Source organism: Bufo gargarizans, chromosome 4 (assembly GCF_014858855.1).
Source record: "Bufo gargarizans isolate SCDJY-AF-19 chromosome 4, ASM1485885v1, whole genome shotgun sequence".
Lineage (NCBI taxonomy): Eukaryota > Metazoa > Chordata > Amphibia > Anura > Bufonidae > Bufo > Bufo gargarizans.
The window spans coordinates 421,793,265-421,816,900 of record NC_058083.1 but is presented as its reverse complement, the minus strand read 5'-3'; the positions used below and the strand labels follow the sequence as shown (position 1 = coordinate 421,816,900).

The 23,636-nt window shown below is 39.7% G+C and overlaps 1 protein-coding gene across 1 annotated transcript in view; it reads left to right on the top strand.

The window, feature by feature from the left end:
• The window catches only part of FNDC1 (fibronectin type III domain containing 1), a 188,311-nt gene that overhangs the window by 156,597 nt on the left and 8,078 nt on the right, over nt 1-23,636 (top strand). Inside the window, exons 15-16 of the mRNA XM_044290429.1 lie at nt 15,899-16,007; nt 23,522-23,601. Of these exons, the coding sequence (XP_044146364.1) occupies nt 15,899-16,007; nt 23,522-23,601 (189 nt within the window). The remainder of the gene's footprint in view (nt 1-15,898; nt 16,008-23,521; nt 23,602-23,636) is intronic.

Below are 23,636 nucleotides of genomic sequence, written 5' to 3'. Positions count from 1 at the left end.
CAAGTAGGTCCTTATTTTTTCCCACTTATACACTTCACAAAGGGCTTTAGAACATATAACTGCACAACTGAACGGCAAATATAAGGTTCTTTTTTCCACTTATACACTCCACACAAGGCTTTAGAACATATAACTGCACCGCTGAATGGCAAATACATTTTTCTTTTTTCCACTTACACACTCCACAAAAGGGCTTTAAAACATATAACTGCACCACTGAATGGCAAATAGGCCATTATTTTTTTCCACTTATAAATGACACAAAAGGCTTTAGAACATATAACTGCACCGCTGAATGGCAAATTTTTCTTTTTTCCACTTACACACTTCACAAAAGGGCTTTAGAACATATAACTTCACCGCTGAATATGAAATTGTCCCTTATTTTTTTCCACTTATACACACCACAGAAGGCTTTAGAACGTATAACTGTACCGCTGAACAACAAATTTATTTTTCTTTTGCCACTAATGCACGACAAAAAGGGCTTTAGAACATATAACTGCACCGCTGAACGGTAAATATATTTTTCTTTTGCCACTAATACACAGCAAAAAGGGCTTTAGAACATGTAACTACACTGCACAAGGGCAAATAAGACATAGACATATTTCCTTGTAATAAACCCTGTATCAAACAGCACTTACACCCCAATAACAAGAATGGTTTGCTGGAATTACAGAGCTGTGTAATGGCAATTTGGGTGCCCAGTCAGTGCAGCAAGGTGTAATAGGATTGTTCCTATTACCCAGGCTGTAACCTCCCCTACTGAACCCCGTGTAACATAAATGCTGATGAATGATTCCTGCCTATCCTTTCCCTACATCTTGAATAATCTTTCCCTGCACTTGTAAATCGTTTTTTTAGCACAATGAAGTTTTTCCTAGCACCGTCCCAAGTGCTTGCTGACGTCTCTCTCCCTGCATTAAGTATGCTGTAAAATGGGAGAATCCAAGATGGCTGAAGCTATTTATAGGGCTGTGACATCACAGGGCTGGCTGGCTGCTGATTGGCTGCATGCATGGCATTATGGGTGATCCCGCCTTCCCAGAGTTCCTTTTTCCATGTTCTCACACATGCAGCATCGAAAAAATACGATTCGTTACCACGAAGCGTGAGGAAATTCTGATTCGGTGCAAATCTAATTTTTCCTGAAATTCGGATCGAATTCCACTTAATCAACTTCGATACTCTCATCTCTAAACGCTGCATATCCCAGTGGTTGGGAGAACAAAGATGAACTAGAATGACAACATGAGGTGCACTGAGGAGAATCTCTGTACGGACAAATTACCTGATTAGAAGAATGAAGCGAATTGATTTATTCTGTACAACAAATAAAATCTGGCATCACATCTGAAGGCTAGGGTGGCAAATAGTGTCTAAACAAATCATCAACTCGACATTGGGCTATGAGCCAAACATCCAGCTACAGGTGTTCCATTGACCTCATGCCAGCACTTTCAAAGGCTATTATGGTACACAGCAAGATGGGAATGGAGGTCGGAGTGGAAGTCTATCCTCCTCAGAGATGAGTCCTGCTTTTGTCTTGGATGCAATGGCAGCCAGAGATCACATGGGCAATGCCATGAAGAGGCCTTCACAAAGGAATGTCACAGCAGTCCTACTTCTAGAATTATGGTGTGGGGTGACATAATGTACGATAGCTGGAGCCCTCTAGTCTTTATTTCAGGTACGCTAACATGACATTGATTTGTTTGTGGAACCAGTTGTACAGCCATTTCTCCAAAGTGTCCAAAGTTCTCCAAAGGAGACATTTTTCAACAAGACAGTGCCAGGCTGCATGTTGCTCATGCTAGTGTGAGCAGCCTGGGTGGCCTAAATGTGCTACTGTTGCCTGCAGCATTTATGGAATTATCTCCCATTGAGCACATCTGAGATTGCAATTGGAAAAGGAACTGCCAGCAATGGATCTTAATGATTTATATGTCCAAGTGCATTCAGCATGGCAGAACATTCCACAGACAACTGTCAACCTTTTCCCAACATCTGCCGTACATGTACAGCTGATGCCAGGTATTTAAAGATGGCCCCCACTCCAGAGCAGAGTGAGAGCCATAGCTGCCATGTTTCTGCTGTTTCACATAGCAGGCAACTGAGACTAATGTTTGTGACTGGCAATAACGCTGATCGCAGACATTTAAACCCTCAGATGCCTTGGTCATTTGTGACCACAGAATCTGAGACAGCTTTTCTCAAGGTGATCGGGGAGTCCTTCGTTCTCTGTAGTAGCCTTGGACTTTATGAAGGTTTTGAGACTACTACAGCAGTAGTTCATATGAAGGACTGCAGGTGGCAGGGCTCCATAGGAACAAAGTGAAACTCCCATGGGCTGCAATGGAAATTCATTGCAGTCTAAGGGACAAGAGATCTAGCAATCATTTGTTAAAATCCCCTAAGGGGACTTAAAATCTGTGTAACAAAAAGTCAAATATATTTTTTTTAAAATGTACAAAAATTCTAATCGTAATATAAATGGTTAATTAATACCAGCTCTGCCGCCACAAAGTCCAAACTGTATTAGTTGTGTCGCTGCATGTTTTGCAATTACAAGGGTTAACTGCCAATACCCTATATGTTACAAGAAACTAGTAGTCAGAGAAACCTGATACAAAGAATATATTAAACACAACCGGTACTTGCAGTTGGTGATATGGTCCTGTTCTGATGATGTAAGATATTCAATAAAAATGTTTTGTGCAGTTATAGTATAATGATACTCATACTTATTGACCTTATAATAAACATGCTACTTAGTGAGGGATAGCATATGTTGATATAGATAAGAGAGGAGAGATGGAAAGCGATCATGGGAGGCTTATGTCAGAATGATATTAGTTTTCTATTCCAAAGGCCTGGTTACTATGGAGATGGATTCCTATAAAACCTCAAGTAGTAAGCATCACACTTATCCCTGATGAAGGAATCCGAGTATTCCGATAAGCGTTGGAAGTGTGGGCTCAGGATGCATCTGTAGGTACAAGAGTGTGATGTCACACTGAAGGTCCGTTCTCCTGTGAACAGCAGTGCGGCTTCTCCTTGTGCCGCATGCCTTGTGCGCGCATGCTACCGGCCGGAGCCACACGCTTGGGAAGGAAGCTGAAGATTGCTGAATCTTCTATTTCCCTTTGCAAAATTGAAACTGAAATCAATCGGAACAGGACTCAGACCATATCACCAACGACAAGTACCGGTTGTGAACGCAATAAAAAAAAGATCTCAGGAAGGCAAGGAGTACAAAACTGTGTGAGGAAGGGGTTAAGAACCTCATTAAAAGCATGGCATTGCGTGTTAGTGTGTGTATTTGTTCACGTGGCAATACTGTATAAATTGAGATATTTTGAGTATTTTGTTTCCATATTTTTTTTACTACACTGCTCAAAAAAATAAAGGGAACACTTAAACAACACAATGTAACTCCGAGTCAATCACACTTCTGTGAAATCAAACTGTCCACTTAGGAAGCAACACTCAGTGACAATCAATTTCACATGCTGTTGTGCGAATGGGATAGCCAACAGGTGGAAATTATAGGCAATTAGCAAGACACCCCCAATAAAGGAGCGGTTCTGCAGGTGGTGACCACAGACCACTTCTCAGTTCCTATGCTTCCTGTCTGATGTTTTGGTCACTTTTGAATGCTGGCGGTGCTTTCACTCTAGTGGTAGCATGAGACAGAGTCTAGAACCCACACAAGTGTCTCAGGTAGTGCAGCTTATCCTGGATGGCACATCAATGTGAGCTGTGGCAAGAAGGTTTGCTGTGTCAGCTGTGTCAGCGTAGTGTCCAGAGCATGTAGGCGCTACCAGGAGACAGGCCAGTACATCAGGAGATGTGGAGGAGGCTGTAGGAGGGCAACAACCCAGCATCAGGACTGCTACCTCCGCCTTTGTGCAAGGAGGAACAGGAGGAGCACTGCCAGAGCCCTGCTAAATGACCTCCAGCAGGCCACAAATGTGCATGTGTCTGCTCAAACGGTCAGAAACAGACTCCATGAGGGTGATATGAGGGCTCGACGTCCACAGGTGGGGGTTGTGCTTACAGCCCAACACCGTGCAGGATGTTTGGCATTTGCCAGAGAACACCGAGATTGGCAAATTCACCACTGGCGCCCTGTGCTCTTCACAGATGAAAGCAGGTCCACACTGAGCACATGACAGACGTGACAGAGTCTGGAGACGCTGTGGAGAACGTTCTACTGCCTGCAACATCCTCCAGCATGACATGGCAGTTTGGCATTGGGTCAGTAATGGTGTGGGGTGGCATTTCTTTGGAGGGCCGCACAGCCCTCCATGTGCTCGCCAGAGGTAGACTGACTGCCATTAGGTACCGCGATGAGATCCTCAGACCCCTTGTGAGACCATATGCTGGTGCGGTTGGCCCTGGGTTCCTCCTAATGCAAGACAATGCTAGACCTCATGTGGCTGGAGTGTGTCAGCAGTTCCTGCAAGACGAAAGCATTGATGCTATGGACTGGCCCGCCCGTTCCCCAGACCTAAATCCAATTGAGCACATCTGGGACATCATGTCTCGCTCTATCCACCAACGTCACGTTGCACCACAGACTGTCCAGGAGTTGGCAGATGCTTTAGTCCAGGTCTGGGAGGAGATCCCTCATGAGACCATCCGCCACCTCATCAGGAGCATGCACAGGCGTTGTAGGGAGGTCATACAGGCACGTGGAGGCCACACACACACTACTGAGCCTCATTTTGACTTGTTTTAAGGACATTACATCAAAGTTGGATCAGCCTGTAGTGTTTTTCCACTTTAATTTTGATTGTGACTCCAAATCCAGACCTCCATGGGTTCAAAATTTTTATTTCCATTTTTTTATTTTTGTGTTATTTTGTTGTCAGCACATTCAACTATGTAAAGAACAAAGTATTTCAGAAGAATATTTAATTAATTCAGATCTAGGATGTGTTATTTTTGTGTTCCCTTTATTTTTTTGAGCAGTGTATTTACATATTAACATGCCTATCGATCCTGTGCTTTCCATAATTCCATGCCCTTTTATTCTTGGTGTTGAAATGTCAATGTTGAGGAATGTATCAATCTGTACATCTCCTGTAGACTAAATTGCATTTTCACAAATATCTCTGGTTGACTAACTGTGTAACCTTGAAAGTGGCATGTGTTTACTCTTTGTGAGTTTAACACTTGGCCTGAGCATAAAGAGCACAACGGTTTCACTGGATAGTTGATGATGATTTAAAAAGGTCCAATTTATTATATTTGCTGAAATATTTGCCAGTTTTCTTCAGGATCACACATATATTAAAATGCTATGTACTTGCTAGATAATATTGCATTTAACAAGATTTTTAACCCCTTCAGAACCAAGACATTTTACACCTTCGTGACGAAGCATAATTATGCAAATCTGTGTGGTAATAACTTTGGAATGCTTTTACGTATCCAAGCAATTCTGAGATAGTTTTTTCGTGACACATTTTACTTTGTGTTAATGGTAAATTTGAGTCGATTCTCAATTGCAATTTTCTAAATTTGAATTTCTACATGTTTAAAAGACGGATAGTGATACCTCATAAAATAGTTATTAAATAACATTCACTATATGTCTACTTTATGTCAGCATCATTTTGTAAGTGACGTTTTTATTTTTTAGGATGTTAGAGGGCTTAGAATTTTAGAAGTAATTTTTCAGTCCTTAGACTTTTTTAAGGACCAGTTCAGTTCTGAAGTCACTTTGAGGGCCTTACATAATGTAAACCACTCATAAATGACCCCATTTTAGAAACTGCACTCCTCGAGTTATTCAAAACTGATTTTTACAAATGTTATTAATCCTTTAGGTGTTCCTTAGAAATTAAAGCAAAATGAAGGTGAAATTTAAGATTTTCATTTTATGTGCAGATTTTTCATTTTAATTCATTTTTCCTGGAACTCATCAAGGGTTAACAACAAAACAAACCTCAAAATATATTACCCTGATTCTGCAGTTTACATAAACCCCCCAGATCTCATTGTAAATTACTACATGGGAACACAACAGTGCTCAGAAGGCAGGGAGCACCATATGGTTTTTAGAGGGCAAATTTTGCTGGACTAGTTTTAGGGAGCTGTGTCCCATCTGAAGGGACCCTGAGATACCCTAGAAAGAAAACCAACAAAAAATAACCCCATTTTGGAAACAACACACCTCAAAGAATTTATTGAGGGGCAGAGTAAGCACTTAACAAGCGTTTCATAGATTTTCAGAAATACATGAAAAATTACATTTGTACAAGAAAATGTTGCTTTAGTCTCACATTTTTCATTTTCACAAGGGGTAACAGGAGAAAATGCACCCCCCAATTTGTTACCCATTTTCTCCTGAATACGGCACACCCCATATGTGGTCGTAAACTGCTATATGGGCTCATGGCAGGATTCAAAAGGAAAGGTGCAGCATCTGCATTTCCTAATGGAGAAATTGCTTTTAAGGGACATAACTTTTTCTTTTTATGGAGCTGTGTGAGGCCTTATTTTTTTTTAGTGGGGCAGGCTAAAAATGTTATTGGTACCCTTTGGGAGTACATATGATTTGTGTGCAAAAATTGCAATTCTCTTAATGTTTTTATTTTTTATTTTTTATGGTGTTCCTCATGAGGTATATATGATATGATTATTTTATTATGTGGGTTGATACAGTTATGGTGATACCAAATTTATATAATTTTTTTTATGTTTTACTACTTTTTCAGCATAAATTCAGTTTGATATTTTGAATCACCATATACTAACAGCCATAACATTCTTATTTTTTCACCAATGTAACTGTGTGAGGGCTTGTTTTTTTGCGGGACAGGCTGTAGTTTTTATTGGTATTAGTTTGGGATACATATGACTTTTTGCTCATTTTTAATTTCATTTTTTTGCATGTGAAATGTGCAAAAATTGCAATTCTGTCTGTATTTTAAATTTTTTTATATTATTATATTTGATATGATAATTGTAATCTGTGGGTCAATATGGTTTTGATGATATCAAATTTGTATTGTTTTTTTTTTTACATGTTTTACCACTTTAATATCATTAAATAACTTTTTATTAAAAAATATTTTAATTTTTTTGCATTGCCATAACTTTTTTATTTTTCATCAATATATCTGTGAGGGCTTATTTTTTGCTGGATAGGTTGTAGTTTTTATTGGTATCATTTTGGGGTACATATGACTTTTTGATTACCTTTTATTCCAATTTTTTGGAAAGTGGGCGATCACAAAAACAGCTATTCCATCATACATTTTCTATTTTATTTTTTACAGCGTTTACGACTTGGGATAAGTAATGTGATCCTTTTGTAGATAAGGTAATCAATGAGCAGATATGGGAAAAGGCAATTTATTCTTTTTTTATTTACATTTTTATTAATTAATTTAATTTATTTTTGCAAATTTTTTTTTACTTTTTTTTTTATCAAGTCCCACTTGGATATTAAAGATCCAGTGGGCCTGATGGCTTTACAGTGCATTGCAATAGTGACCTATTGCAATGTTTTATTGTCAGTTTTTCACTACCCGATGGAAGAGAGAGGTGGCACCGATTGCATCTGTTGTAGCAGAGTGTCAGCTGTATGTTACAGCTGACACTCTCTGCTTATGGCAGCGGCTCAGGAACTAAGCCACTGTCATAAAAAAAAAATGCCGCACAGAGTGGGGAGACAGATGGGGGTACAGAAGGGGGAACTTGGGGGCACAGATCATACCTCTATGCAGGCTCTGATCGCCATGGACAGGATCTGTAGAGATCAGAGCCGGGAAAACAGATTAACGCGCTTATTGTTTAGTCTACACAGATTAACCAATCAGAGCGATCGCTGAAAAGGGACCGCTTTTATTGGTCCCTTGCCAGCTGCTCCCATGTCTCCTCTGTCAGGGAGAATGGAGGCTTCGGGGCTGTGACACTTTATAGTGTTACAGTCTCTGGTAAAAGTTTGGGTGTAATTGTACACCTAAGTGCGCGAACTTACTGCTCGCCAGGTGCGCAAAGGGGTTAATAGACTTTTAGTATTTGTAGTAAGATATTAAGATGTCAACAAACAGATTTAGCTTTCAGCTACTCCTAAAGTTTAACCCTTTAACCCCATACAGGGATCAGGACTTTGCTACAGAGGAATGACAAGGCTGCTTCCTCCTGGGCTCTGGCTCTGTGTCAGGTAAAATCATAGTTAGTGACAGGCCAAGGTCAAGGCAGGCAGAGAGTGATCACCTCAGTAAATGGTCCGAGGTCAGACCGGGCAGCTATGGTTCAATACGAGGGTCTGGCAGAGGTCCACAGGGAAAGGTGCCTGAAAAGGGTATTCCCATATTGGTTACCTCTGGGACCCATGCCTGTACTTAGAACGGAGCACGCAAAGTGCCGGAGGGCACACAGCACATGCGTGGCCACCCTCCATTAATTTGTATGGGACTGCTGAAGCCCCCATAGAATTGAATGCAGCAGTGGCGCGCTTATGCGGTGTGTTTCCTATTCCGTCTTGCACTTTGCAGGCTATGTTCTAAGTATAGTGATATGCCCCCAATGTCCAAGATGGGAACACTCCTTTAAGTAACTCAATGGGGCCAGCCATTGAAGGGTGTGAATTAGGGCACACACCGGCCCTTTAAGACCCAGCGGGAATGCTCACGTGCCCTATAGCCAGAGGAAGAGACCCAGTGGCCATACCTGCTGAGAGGAGGGGAGCGGGATGCCAGTCCGTGCAACCGGGACAGGTGGGCAGAGCATACATTACACAGTATAATGCTGGAGTGAACAATAAAGGCTCCTCTAAATTTCCATATAATAGCTCTGCCATAGAGCCTCTTCAATACTTTCACAAGTCTCTGATTTCATGCAAACATTTTCCATATAAAAAAAAAACATGGCATGCTCCATCAGACTCCCCTTTAAGCATTTTTTCTAGGTGAGACTATCTCCATAAATACAGCCCCCAAACAAGTCTGTATAGCAGAAAATGGAAGCCTATCATACATGCCCATATACACAGGATGGCCTTATGCATGAACCCAAACTCTGGTTTTCTCTTTAGTTTCTCCTTAAAGGGATTGTCACATCTCACATCTTGATAGCATGTTGCTTGTATATGCCATCAATGTCAGAGAGATGCGGGTCCACCTCTGGGAGCTGCTCCTATCTTTAGAACAGGCCCTGGAAGATGTGTACTAGCATTTTGTCTTATATTATCCCCTTTTCTGATAAAAATTCCACATAGATATTGATTTATTTTAATGCAACCACATAAAATGAATATATAGAAGTAGAGTGTATATGGAAAAAAAAATATGGACGGACATCTGTTTTCATGTTATTTGGTCACAGTTAGGAGTTCATTTCCAGCTACTGCAGATGGAAACTGAAACTGATCCAGATGTGGAGCACATGTACGTGATTGTTAATAATACATTGGTTGAAAAAGAGTCTTGTTAAAATACACGTTGCTCCAAAACTAACTTGAGAAAGAACATTGTCCCATATTTTGAATGTGAGAGTTATAGAATATACTGCTGGTTACATAATTGCCAATCTTTCTGTAATTTCACGCTCTTTGTATGGTATATTCAACTTCTATACATAGATGCCTTTAAAAACAATTATAGTCTATGTAGAATGTAATTTCCCAACAGCTGATACTGTGATGTGATGATAAAGTCCTCTAATGTTCCTTTTTGTAAATTATTTGAGGACATCTTTACCCATTGAAACAGTGTATAGATTGCAATTTATAAAGTAAATTAAGGAAAACATGAATAATTACTGGATTCTCTCTCAATTTACTAAAAGGAGTGGAATCCATTGTAGAAAAGCAAGTAAAGTTTAGACCAAATCTCCAAACTGTTACAAGTACCCTTTTAGTCGTTTAAACCGACATTAAAAATACAAACCAATAAATATTGGAGAGGTGTATTGTTCAAAGTAAAATCTAAAAGAGCAAGCTTATCTAACTTGAATAGAACAATAAAATAAAAAAACAATTTATTTAAATACTTAAAAGAAAGATTTTTTTAATATTCTCTTTTTGTTGGCAAAAAGTTATACGGAATAAAGTGACAATAAAACATCAGTACAAGATAAATGTGCAGCAGTTTGCTGGAAGGTGAGAAGCATATACACAACAAAATCTCATTCTCCTAAAATGTCTGCAATTACATAAGAGTTCCTGAAAACCTGCTGACTAATTAGGAAGATACCTGAGAGGACCCAAAGAGGTGGGGAAGGGAAGGGAGGAAAAATAAAGTGGGGAAGGGAAAGGATTAAAGACCTAGTACTAGTCCCTGTCAAGGCAAGAACAAAGCTATAGGTGGTGCAGAGGTAGCCGAAGACGCTTTTGCCACATAAGAAGACACAGTTTTATAGAAAGTACATGCTGGTCAAATTACACCTCTGGTTATAGGGAAGGGGTTAGATCAAGAATTTGACATGGGGGCTGGTGCCGTTTCAATTTTTGCCTCAGGCAGCACGAATGCTTTGTGCTTCCCAGCCCCCAGCAACAAAGCCCTTAGGGAAGGGGGTCCAAGCTGAACTCTTGCACCAGGGCCCATGAGCCTTTAGCTACACATCTATGTGTGGTATTGATTAAAATACATAATTACATCAGATAAATCGAAAGGTATTGTGTATCTCATTTGTGTTACTAAGTCAAGTCCTCCATGAACCCCAGGCCCTCAGGAATTTCAAACGGGTGTTAGATTCACAGTGTGCTAATTGCTTAAATCTAAAGAGCTGGTCGACTTTGTCAATCCAGGCTTATCGTGTAGATGGGGATGTATCCCTCCATAGTAAAGGTATAAGTAAACGAGCTGCTGGGATTAGCATAGTGGGTAGGTTATTATTAGCTGGGGTAAGGTTAAAATTAGGACACCACAGTAATACCAGTTTGGGGTCCAAAGAAATAGTTGTAGAGCAAATACAGTTACAAACTGTCCATACCTCTGTCCAAAAAGGTATGAGGGAGCAGGTCTACCAGAGATGTGATAGGGAGACCCCCCCCCCTCCCCCATACCGCATCTCCAGTACGTATAGTAGTTCTCTTGTATTCTAATACAACTATTAAACCCATGTGAGTCAGTAAGAATAAAAGCTTTTTCAGGATCAGTGAAAGTAACTTCGAGCTCTGATTCCCATTTATCTAGAAAGTACAGGGTGACATGGACAGTAGAGAGTGGTATAGGTATGGAGAAAAGGCATTTAGTGGGTGATGGAGTGGATATGAGCTGTTTAAGCCAGGATAATGTACATGTGGGATCATAAAGAAAGGACATCTTCCTTACATCTCTGCTGAAGTTGAGAAGGTGCAAAAAATGGTCTGGAAGACACGTGTGGGAGAGATAAAAACCTTTTCTCAATCTGGTGTTCCAGTGGCAGAGAGAACGTCTTTAATATGGCTCTTTAATATGCAGATGTAGATGTATTTGTAGAAGATTTAGTAGTGTGTCAGGATGAGGAAATTGGAGAAGGTTCGGTATCTTGTATAGAGAAGACCATACTGCCAAAGTGCCCTCCATGATGGGAGAATGGTAGACAGCGGTTGGGGAAAAGGGCATAGACCCAATAGTGTACGCTTTTCCTGGAAGAAAAGTAGATGGCATTCAAGGTCAGAGCACAGATTCTGGGGGCTGGGTGAGATTAAAGATAAGCTTCTTTTCACCTGCACAGCCTTGTAGTATAAATGTAAGTCTGGGAGACCAAAGCCTCCAAGAATCTTTTCTCTGGTGAGGAAAGAATAGGCAATCCTAGGCTAGACTGTACCCCAGAGGAAGCTGGAGAATAGCCTGCTTACCTGAGTAAAAAAAGGAAGGGGGAGCCAGATTGGTACAGTCTGTAATAGATATAGAAACCTAGGGACTATATAGGGATTAGGAAAGTTCTTCCTCCCTATCCATGAAATCAAGTGAATTTTGATGGTTTTCAGTTGCATTCTGACGGTTTGTAAAAGGCGGTATAATTAACAGCGAATTAAGTTATAATTACGTTCATCTGGGTCAGCTGAGATATCAGTCCCAAGGTATTGAATATGTATCAACGGCCAAGAAAAGGGAGTGGACAGCTTTAGTGTGTTGATGATAGAAGAATGACATGGAATGTTAAGAGACTCCAACCTACTACAGGTGAAACTCGGAAAATGTGAATATCGTGCAAAAGTCCATTTATTTCAGTAATGCAAATTAAAAGGAAAAACATTAATGCAGCTTAAAATTAGAATTTTGTGAAAGAGTTCTATATTCTAGGCTCAAAGTCTCACACTCTAGGCAGCTAATTAATCCATACCCCCTGAGCAAAGGGGACCTCAAAATTGGTTTCATAAGCGGTAAGCCATCATCATCCAAATTATACCAAATAAAGGCTTGAAATATCTCGCTTTGCATGTAATGAGTCTATCTCATATATTAGTTTCACCTTTTAAGTTGCATTACTGAAATAAATGAACTTTGCACAATATTCTACTTTCACCTGTATAGTTAATTTTGAAATTGGAGACAAAACCAAAGTCTTAAAAATTTAGTCACTAGTCTGCAAAAAGCTGCCTGGGGGTTAGAGGACATGATTAGCAGATCATCAGCAAATGCTGCAGTCATATGGGTATAGGAACCTATTTTAATCTCTTGGATCTGCGGGTCTCATTGAATACATTGTAGTAAAGTCTCCATCACAATGATAAATAAAGCAGGGGACAGTGGGAATCCTGGTGAGTGCCATTGTGTATGGGAAAGAATGAGGATAGAGTGCCATTAATCTCTAGTCTAGCAGAGGTAGTAGAATAGACAGAAAATATTGCTTTAGTAAATATACTGTCAACAGGGAAGCCGATATAAAATGTCAGCTAACCCTGTTGAATGCTTTGTCTGCGTCTGTACTGATGAGGGCCAATGGAATGTGGGAGCATTGCATATGATTAATCAAATGGATTAAACGAACTGTGTTTCCTTTGCCCTGCGGCCAGTGACAGAAAGTAGAAAAAGCAGAGATGTACAGTAAATGGAAAATTTTTTACCTTTACTGAATTTTCCCCAACAAATATATATGGTACATCAATCCGCTCAGCTTCTCCTGCGCTATAACATGGTGCTTTCAGATTGCATTGCATATTTTGGTGATAGGTCCTCCTCCTCCACCGAGTATCACATGGTTACATAGTTACATAGTTAATACGGTTGAAAAAAGACATACTGTAAGTCCATCATGCTCAACCAAGGGATAGGAGGGGACACGAATTTTAGAAAAGAGAGTGAGACATCGATTTCTACACATTTTATAAGCATTAATGTCATTTACTTTTAAGAATTTATCTAGGCCCTTTTTAAAACTGTCCACTATTCCTGCTGTGCCCATGTCCTGAGGTACACTATTCCACAGATTTACAGTTCTTACAGTAAAGAAGCTTTAACGCCTCTGGAGACTGAACTTTTTCTTCTCCAGGTGGAGGCAGTGCCTGATTGTCTTTTGATGGGATTTTACATGGAACAGCTTTTCAGCATATTTTTTATATGGCCCATTTATATGTTTGTATAGGGTAATCATGTCCCCCCTTAGATGTCTCTTCTCAAGACTAAATAAATATAATTATTTTAATCTTTCCGCATAACTAAGACCCTCCATGCCCCTTATCAGTTTAGTCACTCTCCTTTGTACTCTCTCCAGCTCCAGAGTCCTTTCTATGGACTGGTGCCCAGAACTGAAATGCATACTCTAGATGAGGCCACACCAAAGCTTTGTAATGTGGTAATATTGCATTCCTGTCCCATGAGTCCATGCCTCGTTTAATACATAACAATATTCTGCTAGCCTTAGAAGCAGCTGATTGAGATCGTATGCTGTTATTTAATCTATGATCTACAAGGACTCCCAAATCCTTCTCTACAAGTGACTCTCCCAGTGTTACATCACCTAGGATATATGGTGTTCTGCCAGATTCCTATACCTGGCAGAATGCTATACTTCTCATCAAGGCTTATGGATAGTGCGCAAGTATTGAAGATGCACAAGTAATGAAAACGTACATATCTTTTAGATCTAAGGACCTGGTCTGAGGATATAGGGGTGACCAAGGCCATATGTGGCAAAACAGAATGAAAGGCCAGATCTAATAGAAGGCCATAGTCCAATCCATCTATCGCTGTTTAAAATATCTGTACTCACAACCGGCAGGACCAGGTATGCAGTAAGGTAATCCAGAGAGTTTTTGGGCCTCAATGAACCACCATGTCTGTCTCTCGCTGCCTTCTTGGAGGAGACAGTTTTCCAGGAGCCTGGGTTAACAAGGAAGGAAAAGGATCTCTCTGGTCTGCGGGCATTCATTCATGATGGCTGAACCGAATGGGTAAAGCTATGGGGCTATGACTTCAGGCGCAGAGCTGTATGAATTCTCTCAATAACAATGCAGAGCAAAGCAAAACTTTCCTTGGAAGCCTGTGGCAAGGCGCCTGGCACAACTGACTCAGGTAGGCCCCGTAGCCTAATATTGCGTCTACGGCTCCTCTTTTCCTGGTCCTCCAGCCAGAGGAATGCTTTTCTTCGTAGGCCAAAATGGCCTCCTGGGGTGTCTCTAATGCCAACACTCTACGGCCGAGTGGCAAGAGAGCCTTTTGCAGTACATCCTGGAGAATGGACTTGTAGATTAGGGGCCAACTGCCATGCTGTGGAGCTCTGAGGCATCCGATACACTGCCGGTCTCTGAGTCATCTTCTTGGCTTGAGGAGGGAGAGCACCCAGCCACCATCTTGGCTGGGTTGGAGGCTGGTGGTGCAGTTTTTGCTTTTTGTCCTATTGGAGTGGCATCAGTGGGTTCCCTGGGCTTATCTCTATCAATTTTGCCTATTTTGGTTCAGATGGAGTACGTTGAGAGGGGATAACTGGCTAGTCCTAGCAAAGAGCTCAAAAGCAGGCAACCATCTTGCAGTGCGTTCAAGCTCCGCTCCCAAAAGATCCAAAAGTAGCCATAGGTATTTGTTTAGTGAACCCAAATATGGGTTCACTATAATCACACATGTCCCTACAATGAATTGTGATTAATCTGTAATCAACATGACTAGAATTTTATCCTACACATTTCAACACATTTGCATGTCTCATCATGGTTAAACAATGGCATGTAGAATCGGAACAATAGGGGGCCTGTTAGGTATGATGCATTCAGTAGCGGTGTCTGGCTATAATATTCAGCCACAAAACACCATGTTTAGAAGCCCCTAATAAACCCTCTGATCCGCCCCTCAGAGTAATGTCAGACAAATAGGCAACCAATGGGATAGTGAGACAAAGGCATGACATCACCCATTTGTCAACCTATCCCTAATACCAACGGAGGGTTCCACTACCAGGTCTCATGGTGTCCAATCTTAATATCCATAGAGCCTCCCATTGCAGTACCTTACTGTCAAAATCACCACCACCAGTTATTTGCCTTGGAAGGGGACTCACTTCCATGACACTACCTAGAGTGGTATGAGACAGGGCTGCCTTTCTCCAAGTGAACATCGCTGGTGTTTTCCTTGATTCTCTTAAGGGGCTCTCTTATTGTTTTACCCATATATAGGATGGTGCATCTGCAGGTAAGCAGCTAGATCACACCTTGTGTTTCGAAATTAATTAATGCTGTGATTTGCATAGCCTTCAGATTGATATTTTCAATTAAAGGTCAATTTAAAATCTCAAAGATGTTATAAAATGAAAGAGTTTGTCTCAATTGGATGCAGTTTGCCTGGTATAGTTGTCTTTCCCCACATCTTTGTCCTTCTTCTCCCAATATATCACCTACACATCATATAGAGAAAAAAACAAATAGTACTGCAATTATATAGCTTATGTAATTTCTCACCAAAAGACAGCATTTGAAAATTCAAATACTGAATGTCTAATTTTGTTTCCCAAATAGGATACTTGGTTTATAGCGCATCTTATGATGATTATTTGAAGAATAAGTGGTCTACAGGCACTGCAGGAAGCACCAATTTCCCCATTGAAAACTTAAAACCAAATACAAGGTATGTACCCCATATTCCGTTGGAAAACAGTCCTAAACCATGCTAGTGACCAGGCATGAAAATGCTTTAATTATTGTCTTTTTTGCATTTCGGTGGCCATAACTTAATTTTTTTATTGATGTGGCGCTATGAAGCCTTGTTTTATGGAGATAAATTTGATTACTTTTTGGCTTTATTTAAGGGTACATGTAAATTACAGTGTAATTTATAGTGTACCTAATATTAGTAGGATTTTAGGCACAACAAAATATATTTTGCATTGAAAAAGGGGTGTTTTTTTTTTTTTTTTTTACCAATCTTTAATTTTTTTGGGTCACTAGGAAACTTGGTAGTCCCCCCCCCCCCCACACTGCAGCAATGTCGAAAGATGTTACTGCAGAAGGACCACAGGTGGTTGTTAAGGGGTTAAGCTATTTTATGCTATTTTTTTTTTTTTTACTATCATAAAGATAACTTGAAAAATGCAACCATTGCATTACATGTAAAGGTTTATAATCTTCTGTGGAGATTTATCAATACCATCATTTTCCACATCGGTCTTAACACCTCCTGCATGGGATTTTCAATCAAGATGGCCATGGTTATCTCTTTGCGATCAGATAGATGAGGTGAGTATGATTTTTTTTTACCGCCATTTGAGGGAAAATGAATTTGTTACGATGAAGCATAGCAAATTGAATTTTCTCTTAAATTCTGATTGAAATCCACTCTGCACTAATTATCAGGGTAGGGGATAAATTGCTACCACCTAAAAATCTCTTTAATATAGATGTTTCAGAATCATCATTTTCAGTATCATTTTATTACACTGACTCTCGTATTGATTTGATTTTTGGAAACTAACACGTAAAGGACGCAAAGTAAATACAATATGATCAAGTCCACATATCCTCCACTTACTGTACGTAATACTATAGTATAAAAACTAGTTTTAATACTGCAAAACATGTGGACCAGCACTCACTTTTGATGCAAAAAAATCTTCACTTTATTGCCATAAACAAAATACAGGCAGAAGTGATGTTTTCTGGCTAAACAGCCTTTTTCAAACAAAAAAAAAGGAAGTTTGTTTAACCGAAACGCATCACATCTGCCTGTATTTTGTTAAGTGAAGATTGTTTTGCATCGAGTGAGTGCTGATCCACTTTTTCTACTTACACATGTAATGAAATATTTATATGTAAGACATAATAATATTTTAGTTTAACCTGCTCTTAGCAATAAAATTGCAATGGTAAAACAAATTTGCAGGAAACCGAGGAAATACATCATTAAAACTAATGGAGGTATAATACTAAAAAACCTTGACATTTCAAAAGAGGAAGCATTTATTATGACTGCTTTTTTACACAATGTTCTTAATCTAGTGTGATAAACAATAATTGTGGTGCATCTGTACAGGTGTGTGCACCTACTACACAGCAAATTAGCAGGCGTATATTTCTGGTATACTCTATGCCAGTTTCCGCCATGGATTATAATAAGTCTTTTGGGCTGGCAATATCTGCTTCTGTACGACGCAGCTCCTTTCGCTGTTTGGAAAATTACAAAATTGTGTGCAATCATAGTGTGCACCAAACTGTGCAACTTTTTACACCAGTTTTCTGGCTTACAAGGGATAATCAATGTTTCTCATAGGGTATATAATCATTAATTGAGTTGTTTGGTTGTTGTTTTACTTGTTATGCTCTAGAAATGACTTTTTTTTTTTCTCATTTTATCATACTAACCTGGATGCTCTTTGGATGCTCTCTGGGCACTATTAGACAGCCAGATGTTTGGGCTGGATGAGCGCCGATCGACAACAAACACGTTTATTTCACATTCTGAATGAAAGCTAAGTGTGTGTTCATTTATCCACTTATCGGTGGAAGAATTATGGGGTTACTTATCAGGAATGAGCATTCCTATAAATGCTTGTTCTGATATTGGCTCAAAAATCATCCAGCCTAATGTGGGCTTTAGTGATCAGTGTGAAAGTAAGATTACAGGTTTTTTCAATATATACTCTCATTTACTAAAAATAAAAAAACACACCAAGAAGGAGTTGTTGGAATCGAATGAAAGGATAAATTTATTGGGGAAAACTAAAAGGAGGCTCTGGTACCCTGTTGGGCTACCTCCTTATGGTTGGGCATGGGAGCATACAGGTTTCGTATGGTATTTTGAGGCACATTTGCCCACAGATGTAGCAGTTGGTTCTACAGATTCTGCACACTTGTAGGTTGCTGACGCTTGCGTCCCAGCTGGTCCCATAAATGCTTAATTGGTGATAAATCTGGTGACCGGGCAGGCCAAGTAAGTGTTACAATCTGGCTGGGATATTTCTGGTAAACCCTTGCTGTGTATGGGCAAGCACTATCCTGCTGAAAAATCCCAGTTGGAAGCCCTGCTATGAGAGACAACACATGAGGCCTCAGGATGTCCTGCACATATCTTTGATTGTTACACCATCAGTTGGAGCAGTGTGTCACTGCAAAGGGAGGATTGAAGTGCTTACCATGAGGCCTCCATACTCTAAACCATCTGTCGTGGGATCCTAAAATGAACCTAGATTCATCACAATATGGTTGAAGTCCTTAACAGTCCAGGTTTCTTGTTCAAGACACCACTGCAAACAAAGGCAATGCTGGCTGTCTTTGGCAGGACACGTAAAGGGTGAGGTGACTCCAAATTTCTTTCTGCTAAGCACCTGGAAATAGTCCAGACAGAGAAAAGAGTGTGTAATGAAGGTGCCATCGAGGGTGGACAATAAAACTGTGGGTGCTTGTCAGCAGATCAAACAATCCTCTCTACTGGTGGTCTACCTGGGCCATCCAGAGCCTGTTCACCATGTATGTGTGCCCTTACATAACCACTGCTCTCAACGTCTCTTAACAGGTCAGAGTGGCAACTATTTGAAACAACCATCCTTCAGTCCAATGATGTATCCCCTCTGTTAATTGGGCAAAATGTCATTGGGCCAGATTTATCATTAGCTCAAAGTCAAAATAATGGAGTGAAAAAGTCAAAAATGTTTGCGCAATCGCTAAAACTGTGCAAAAATTTGCGACTTTTATTGGCTCTGCGATATGCTCACCAGATTTCTGAAAATGGGCGAGTTTTCTTATGTAAATTAATCTCTAGACAGATTTACTATTGCGACAATTGTAAAAGTTGCAAAAAATTGCGCAATTTCAGTGAGGACCATGCTTATCTTATGAGACTTTTTAATAGAACATGCAACTTTTTCGTAAAGACATGCGACTTTTGTAAAAGTGGAGTAAGATGTAAGTGTAATGATAAATCTGGCCCATTGAGTGCATTGTATAGGCATGTCTAGCAGGCAGTGATCTCTTACCAAGAGGTACACTATTGAAAGTGGCCTCTGACAGCCTTTTTCTAGGGCAGTGGGGGAAGCACTTTTACCCCCTCTTGTGTATAATCAAACAACAACTGTAATCATTTTCATATCTGCCTGAGACATGACTGTACAGTATACAGAATTTTTAAACAATCCGATATTTCTATCTGGGTGATTTTTTTTTTTTTGTCAATGAGTGTGTATGGATAACATGAGAAATGAAAAAAAATTTGATTAAAAAAACATTTTCTTTTCTTTTAAGTTAAGATAACCCTCTTATCAAAGCAGGTGGCCCCTTCTAGCTGGCCCCTGCCACGTTGTGTACTTTGCTAATAGGAAAAGAATGCAGACAGCTTTCACTGGCAGTATAAGGAACACGTGTCTCAGGTTGTAATGGGATAAGTCTTTCTCTACATTTAGAGGACGAAGAGAAACTGCAGATAATAAAGTTCAAAGAAAAAGACATATACAGATTTAGTATAGCATATAACATACTGACTAATGATTATCCTAGTAAATTGTGTGTGTTTAGGGGTTAGAAGTGAAAGCGGCCCAAGTCTAACATCTATACACTTGTGTTGAAGTGTAGGCCAACATCTTTCAGCACCTCGGGGTGAATGCTGGGTCATCCTATAAACTTCTACTAGTGCCTTCTGACTCTATTCATACTGTATGGAATACGAACAGAGGCTGGAAAACCAAGATGTATTGCAGCTGTAAGAACTGCACAGAGAAATTTGGCAAATTCATATAGTGGAATTATTTCTTAAATGAAAGGATAAAACATGTCTAAATATTTTGATCGTTGTAATAAGCACTTTGTTCCTGGTTACCACCAGCTGCAAGTTTAGAAAAATCATCAGTTTCAGCTTACATTAGAGGCAACCAATATAATTGTATTTTCACTTGCAGTGGTTTATTGGATGTATACCTCTATGTAGTTAGATGCTGAAATTCTTGATGAGGTTGAAGTCAAATTTCCATTAGTGAGCCATTAGTGAGATAACAGAGTCAGTATGACCATTTCAACAAATTACAAACTGAACTAGAATATGCTGTAAACTGGACTGGTTCATTTTGAGAAATATTGGTCTTAAAAGACTTATGATGTTGAGAAGCTAGGAGAGTTAAGTACTTTAAGAGTATTGCCATCAAAGTAAGTCATATGAATATACAGTTACAATAAAAAGTATGTGAACCCTTTGGAATGATATGGATTTCTGCACAAATTGGTCATAAAATGTGATCTGATATTCATCTAAGTCACAATAGACAATCACAGTCAGCTTAAACTAATAACATACAAAGAATTAAATGTTACCATGTTTTTATTGAACCCACCATGTAAACATTCACAGTACAGGTGGAAAAAGTATGTGAACCCCTAGACTAATGACATCTCAAAGAGCTAATTGGAATGAGGTGTCAGCCAACTGGAGTCCAATCAATGAGATGAGATTGGAGGTGTTGGTTACAGCTGCCCTGCCCTATAAAACACACACACCAGTTCTGGGTTTGATTTTCACAAGAAGCATTGCCTGATGTGAATGATGCCTCGCACAAAAGAGTTCTCAGAAGACCTACGATTAAGAATTGTTGACTTGCATAAAGCTGGAAAGGGTAAGACAAAGTCCACGGTAAGACAAATTGACTATACATGGAGAAAGTTCAGCACTGCTGCTACTTTCCCTAGGAGTGGCCGTCCTGTAAAGATGACTGCAAGAGCACAGTGCAGACTGCTCAATGAGGCGAAGAAGAATCCTAGAGTGACAGCTAAAGACTTAGAAAAGTCTCTGGTATATGCTAACATCCCTGTTAGCGGATCTACTATACGTAAAACACTAAGCAAGAATGGATTTCAAGGGAAGATACCACAGAGGAAGCCACTGCTGTCCAAAAAAAACATTGCTGCACGTTTACAGTTTGCACAAAAGCACCTGGATGTTCCACAGCAGTACTGGCAAAATATTCTGTGGACATATAAAAACCAAAGTTGAGTTGTTTGGAAGAAACACACAACACTAAGTGTGGAGAAAAAGAGGCACAGCATGCCAACATCAAAACCTCATCCCAACTGTGAAGTATCATGGTTTAGGGCTGCTTTGCTGTGTCATGGCCTGGACAGATTGCTATCATCAAAGGAAAAATCAATTCCCAAGTTTATCAAGACATTTTGCAGGAGAACTGAAGGCCATCTGTCCACCAGCTGAAGCTCAACAGAAGATGGGTGTTGCAACAGGACAACAACCCAAAGCATAGAAGTAAATGGCTTAAACAGAAGAAAATACGCCTTCTGGAGGGGCCCAGTCAATGTCCTGACCTCAACCCGATCGAGATGCTGTGGCATGACCTCAAGAAAGCGATTCACACCAGACATCCCAGGAATATTGCTGAACTGAAACAGTTCTGTAAAGAGGAATGGTCAAGAATTACTCCTGACCGTTGTGCACGTCTGATCTGCAACTACAGGAAACGTTTAGTTGAAGTTATTGCTGCCAAAGGAGGTTCAACCAGTTATTAAATCCAAGGGTTCACATACTTTTTCCACCTGCACTGTGAATGTTTACATGGTGTGTTCAATAAAAACATGGTAATATTTAATTCTTTGTGTGTTATTTGTTTAAGCAGACTGTGATTGTCTATTGTTGTGACTTAGATGAAGATCAGATCACATTTTATGACCAATTTGTGCAGAAATCCATATCATTCCAAAGGGTTCACATACTTTTTCTTGCAACTGTATTTCAACAAGTAACTGAGGATCTTGTTTATTACTTGTTTTTACTATTTTACTATTTTACACATTACCTTTTCTCTCACTTAATTCCTGTTGAAATGCTATCAAGAATAACAATTTAAGCTAAATATTAATGGCATTGGATTTTAGCAGAATACAAATATTCTGGCTCTGTAATAGCAGATAGCAAATCTTAACAGATTAGTTTAAGTTACTTAAAGAGCTATTCCGGTTACATTGTTATCCTCCTATCCACAGAAGAGTGCTGCGCTTGGCGTCTCCATAATTTCCATAGAAATGAATGAAGTGCCCGCACACGTGCCTGACCGGCCTTTCTGTTCATTTCTGGGGGCTGTAGGGGGTACAGAGCCCCCCGTTCTCGTGAACTCTTATCTAGTAGTTATCCCCTTATCTAATAGTTATCACCTATCCTGTGGATAGGAGATAACAATATAACTAGAATACCCCTTTAAATCAATTTATAGAAAATAAACTTACATTTTAAAGCTTCATATTCAGTTAAATTTACAGTTCATTGGAACTGGAAGAATACTGCCCCTCTCTTGACAACTTTAGTGCTCAGGCACTTAAGTGCATCTTGGGCAGTAGAATTACAGTATATTCAGTAACATCCCTTTAAGTTTTATTTTTGGCCCTTGTGGTTGGTTCAGTCTGACAATGTGGCCCCAGACCAAAAAATGTTGCCACCTCCGCTTTAAAGCATACTTTCAGCGGTCAACTTAGAAAACAAAAAAGGTTTCCTTTATGTACCATACTGTGCGAGGTTTTTAATATAGAATTAAGTGAGTGCTCCATACTGTTTATTAGCTTTACAGGCTTTCATCTAATCATTTCAATATGGTGCAGAGTAAGAGGTCATTTAAAGGACATCTGTCAGCAGATTTATACATATGAAACGCGCTTACCTGTTGCATGTGTGCTTGGCAGCTGAAAACATCTGTGTTGGTCCTATGTTCATATGTGCAACTCTCTTCTGTACTGTGAGCCTCTTTCCTGTACTGCACCTTTGAATTACTGCATCTCTTTACTTGCTCCCTGTGAAAAGATGAAAAGATAGACCGACAGACAGAGAGACAAGTAGATAGATGGATAGATAGCCATTCTTATTCACACAGGTAGTAAATATCATGCTATATTTCTGTAGAGGGAAGTTGGTATTTTAAAAGTACTGTGATTACAGCAGCCTCGGCAGCGGTATGTAAGCACAGTTACTGCTGTTAGGCTGTAGCTCCACTCTATCTGTAACATAGCAAAAAATGGGGTTCATATACTAAAGATCAGCTTTTCACATGCCAGTCTGAGTTAATGACATTTTAGATTAATTTTCTATCCATAGTTCAAAATACTTTTGACAATTTATTCTGTATTACATCATAGTTATAATGACTTAATCACTTATGTTTCTTTTTTAAGATATTACTTCCAAATCCAAGCAAAGAATCCATATGGCTTGGGACCCATGAGCCCCTCTGTGTCATTTGTTACAGAATCAGGTATGAGTACATGCAGATACACAATATGATAAAAT